Source organism: Euphorbia lathyris, chromosome 8, assembly GCF_963576675.1.
Source record: "Euphorbia lathyris chromosome 8, ddEupLath1.1, whole genome shotgun sequence".
NCBI lineage: Eukaryota > Viridiplantae > Streptophyta > Magnoliopsida > Malpighiales > Euphorbiaceae > Euphorbia > Euphorbia lathyris.
Window position 1 is genome coordinate 33,436,163 of NC_088917.1, and position 5,250 is coordinate 33,441,412.

Here is a 5,250-nt window from a genome sequence, read left to right on the forward strand (position 1 = left end):
TCGTCACCAAAACTTTCTAAGAAATTACAAACCAAGAGAGAAAGGAAATCCAGTAGAAGGCAACCAACTACTTCCTACAATAAAATTTTCAGCAGTATAAACCTCTGCCTCTGCATCACTACTCATCACTCTATACCCCTTCCATGTAACTCTATTAGCAGTATTAGAACCCGGTCCGGTATTCCGGTACTCTCTATAAACCAAAGTATCAAGTGCAAAATCACCATTCCATTCAAACCACCCGGCCGGGTTAATAACATCACTTATTTCACTCTGCATTACTACAGTCCTCGAATATAGCTTCCAAGGCCGGCCTAAATACGTAGGAAACATGCTCTGCACGGCCTGTAAGTCCCTGGTCGCGCCTATTCTGCATTTCTGAATGACTATTCCGGTGTTCTGATTAGGATCATCGCGGCCTTGCGCGGTGACCATGTTCTTTTGGCTTGGGTTGGGGCGACGGGCATGAATGTCGCAGTTTTGGAATATGACTGCTGCATTTCCGAATATGAAATCTACGGAGCCTATTATTATGCAGCTGATGTAGAATTGGCGGAGTGAATGGACGTAAAGAGTGTCTTGAAATGCTATCATGCTGCACCGATAAAATGCGGAGCGGTCTGAGCCTACTCGGAGTGCAACTGCTTGCTCTTTTGATGGTCCTGCGCTGTTTTGGAATGTTATGTCTCTGGCTAAGAACATGTCCCCTACTGCAGCTGCAATCATTTTGGATAATTCTTAATTTTACTTCATCAAAAACATAATGTAAATGTTGGTTCTTTTGGCTTCTGAGTTTTGAGCTATAAAAATAAGATACTATATTTTAGGCACAAAGCATCTTAAAGTCCCTATGATTCCAATTTTAGTTGAGTGTCTAATCTTTTATTTTAACACGCCAAAGCACTTAACATTTATTTTTAGCCATACTAAACCCCGCTCACGCTTTTCTTAACTAGGTAACTCATTTAGGGTTGAATCAAGCCGAGCCGAGTCAAGTCAAGCCAATCTTTGTTCTGCTCATGCTCGGCTCGTCACAGCTCGTTAGAAAATTGATGACCTCAAGTTCAACATCATATTCGTGAGCTACTCTTGAGTTGTTCATGAGCTGATTCACCAGCTTTACTCGCAAGCGACTCATTAATTTCTTCATGAACTTCGCTCTTGCAAACAACTTATTAACTATATCATTTGAGATTTCTTTAAAACAAAACAAAATAGTTTTGTAAACTACAAAATTAAGTTGTTTTACATTTTCCATTTTATAGAAATATTATTATTAAAAAAATAATCGAACCAAGTTTATTCAAAAGGGTGTTTATTAATATTATAATCAAGTTTGTTCATAAATCTATAATCGAACCGAATTTCATCGTACTCAATCTCAGCTCAGTTAAAGTTTAAGTTCCGCTCATTTATATCCCTAAACACACCCTTATCAAAATGGTCTCAACTGATTTAAAGTTTAAACCTTGTGATAAAGTTCTCTTTATATAAAGTCATATGATGAAAATCAAATCACTAAAATTTCAAAAGCAAAAAAAAAAAAAAAAAATCTAAAGTTGATAAAGAAAAAGACAGAAAATCCTAAATGATTAAAAGTTGTGATGAAATGAAAAATTAAAACCATTTTATAAGAAAATACCTTTGAACCCACCTATAACTCTTAAATCACAACCCCAGCATTATTTTACGAAGCTTTCATCACACAATAGAAATATGAAATGGAGGTTTAATATGACAAAAATTACTAGCTTAAATTACTTTGATGTCACTGTATAATTTATATATATTTAGATCACGTTTGTTTGCGAGGAAATATTGTATATAAAAACATTTATTTAGAATACTAAATCAACGATGGATTTTTTAGATTAGTTAACACAACAGTATACGAAGAAACTGAAATATTTTATCATTTTAAAAAGAATAAAATATTTTCTTTAAGTTTTTTTTGGGCCAATACACCGTTTCTTCTTACTTTTTTGAAATAGTAATCACTACATTTCTTTCCATTTTCTGATATTGTAGTCAAACACCAAAAAATATTTTATTTTTCAAAAAAAATCTCTTATCTAATATTTTTTAGCAGGAATTCAATATTTAGACAAGGGGTGACATAGTTTGACCAAGTAACTTAAATTAGCTTTACACCCTATAAGGTAACATTTATGACATGAACTTAAATTTATAGTTACAGATAGGAGTTATAGCATTATTGAAAAGAGATGTAAATTCGTGAGCTACATAAATGAGGCACTAGAGATATGTATTGGGTAGCTGACATATTTACTAGTCAAGGATAATAATTCATCCTCCTTCATAGACCATTTCAGATCCTGCGCCAATTATAAGTCCTTGCCCACCTAACTTTTGGGAACCATCCTAATATTACTACTATACCATTTGTCTAATAACAATCAGCTTTTTATACTAAAAATAAAAAATTACTCACAATTATTGAATTTTGGGGTCTGTCCTTTAAAAGTAAAGAGCATGGAAATAGATCATAATTTCTATCTAATGTTCATAAAAATGGAGAAAAAAACAAAAAACTTACCAACAGTTGCCGAGTTAAAAGTAGTGCTGCCATCAATCACATTCCTGTTACCAGTAATAATGGTGGTCGTCCTCCCATCACCGACAAACATAATATTAGTCTTCCTCGACGGAACATCCACATTCTCTTTATATACTCCTGCATTTATTTTTATAATGTATCTACTACTACTCCTTTCCGGTGCTGCCGCCACCGCCTCCGACACCGTCCGGTAATTTCCACTCCCATCAGCTGCCACAACCACATTAGGAGTCACTGTTGTCGCCTGCAGTAGTCTCCGGTCACCGGCCGACAACCACTTTGGCCATCCCATTCCCATTCCATTTTCCTCTTCAAGCTTCTTCCTTGAAAATGAATTTGAATTTTTCTCTCTTGCTAAATCTGTATCTGTCATATTCTTTATCAATGCCAAAGCGTTGCTACATAGCCGAAGCACATTCATTTCGTCGCCGATAATTAAATCCCGAACCTGAAAAATTCATAACAAATTACACAGATTTTTTTAGATTAAATATCCGCGACGGAGATATTCATCGCCAATAACTAAATTACCGACGGGAATCCTATGTTTCTAAATATTCAGTCGTTAAAAGTAATTTTCGATTTGGGGGTTTACGGTGACTTCCTGTAATTCCGCCCTGAATTTGAATCTGAAAAGATGGAATCATGTAAAAGAAAGGAAACGAACCCTTTGGTCTGCTTTATTATGAGAGAAACCGTCGATGCAAGTTTGTTGATTAGCCATAGCAGCACTAAGAAGAATATTGAGTTCCTCAGCATGTTCTGCTAAGGATTTATTCAAACAAGGATAATGATTGAACTCCTCCATAACCATGTTAATCTCTTCAAGAGTAGTATTCTGCATTTCCAAGCAATCTTTCAAAGCAGTTGTTTCCCGGAGAGTGAAATTGGTACGACTAGAAGCAAGTTTGCTGATTTTTGAGAAAGTTCGTTGAACTGAAGCTTGAGTGACATTCAAAGCAAGACGAATGACATCTTTTGCAGACTTAATTTTGGTTGAAGCATTTGGGTGAGTTGAGATTGCAGAGAAACATAGGTCAGGGTACAATGTGGTACTGCAGGAGGATTTGAGTATGGAATGAGCTGCTGATATTTCATGTTCATTTGATGAGGCTACACCAGTGAAAAACAGAAAGAGAAGAAAGAATTGGAGTTTTCTGGAGTTTGATAATGGAGGAAATGCTAATGTTTGCTCCATTGTTGTTGTTAATTTGTGCTGTGAATATACAGTTAGAGAAGGGAGGGGGGGAAGGGAAGTCCAAAAAATAAGGGGTTGCACTGCGAGTTTTGAGTGGATATGGTATTGACTATTGACTCTTCTTTATACTAGGGTTAGCTCCTTCCCCTCTAGTTTCTTAGAGATATAAAAATGAGTTGTTGGATTTAAATTTTTCATTTGATTTTTTGGTATAATTCAAAATTCAAGGCCCAATTTTTATACAATATGAAACTGAAAATTTGGTAGGTTTGAAGTTATATTGCATTTGGCGAAATTTTTTTTTTAATTAGGTGGAAAATGGAGTTGTAGGTAGGAAGAGACTATTATGATACAAGACCACATAACTTATTAGTTATGGGTGAATGTTTTTACTTATTTAATACATATGGAAATATCTTAAGAAATTAACAACCATATAAGCTACAAATTTGCCACAATCTAACTCTTACTTAAAAAATGGTAAATTTTATCTTCAAATAACATTAGTTTTATTCTTGTTTAATAGAAATTTTGAACAGTCTGGTTTTTCTGTCATTTAACTACCATATCAAACTTTCTAAATAAATTTGTAAATAAATGACTCAAAATATTTTTTGGCACCTCACCTATCTAAAATGTTAGTTTTTCTTTTACCTCCTACCTATTATTTGGTAACATTTGGCATTCACCTATTCAATACGCTCATGTTTACCTCTAACCTATTATTTAGTAACATTAAAATTGGTGAAATCTCAACCAGTGTGGATGGTTGAGATTTCACCAATTTTGGATAGGTCAAAAGGCAAATATTATCAAATAATAGGTCATGGACAAATACTAACATTTTGAATAGTTCAGGGAGCAAATTTTACCAAATAATAGATCAGGAACCAAAAACCAAAATTTTGGATAGATCATAGGTCAAAAAGTGTATTAATCCTAAATAAATTGGAACCGCTTCGTGCATCTAGAAAAATTGTTTGTAACTATATTAATAACATAATAAAAAAATTAGCTAGTTTTTTTTGTGATTAACTTATACGTAGCAAAATTAATTATTGGCATTTTGATATGTTTTTTTATAAGTGTACGTGTTAGTAACATATGGTGTTCTAAAAATCGGTACAAGCGAGGATTTTTATAACACCGTTCTAATTTTCTCAAGTCGAACGGTATAAATTGGTTTATATTTCGGAAAATTGCTATTTTTTCCCAATACCCTTATTTTTTCCTCTCCTTTTTGGATGGACCGCTACGATCAATGGCTATTGGACTATCAGCTGCCTTCGCTGCTAGATCAATGCTAAAGAATGCTGACACTAGTCTCGTTGTCGATGATTGGTCTTTATCAGATGCAACTATTGGTGGTTGTTCTGCGTCAACCGAATCAACATGATCTATTGTCGCAAGCAGGGTGGCTTTGTGGGAAAAAAGTCTTAAAAAGCTAAATCAATTGAGAGAAGGGTGGGAAAAA

The 5,250-nt window shown here is 34.4% G+C and overlaps 1 protein-coding gene across 1 annotated transcript; it reads right to left on the bottom strand.

The window, feature by feature from the left end:
- LOC136202150 (pectinesterase-like) lies at positions 1 to 3,960 on the bottom strand. The gene is made up of 3 exons (XM_065992655.1): positions 3,246 to 3,960; positions 2,558 to 3,026; positions 1 to 716 (listed from the first exon to the last, which is right to left on the bottom strand). Exons 1-3 carry the CDS (start codon positions 3,774 to 3,776, stop codon positions 25 to 27), a joined length of 1,692 nt encoding a protein of 563 aa, XP_065848727.1. The 5' UTR covers positions 3,777 to 3,960; the 3' UTR covers positions 1 to 24.
- Between the last annotated feature and the right edge of the window lie 1,290 nt (positions 3,961 to 5,250).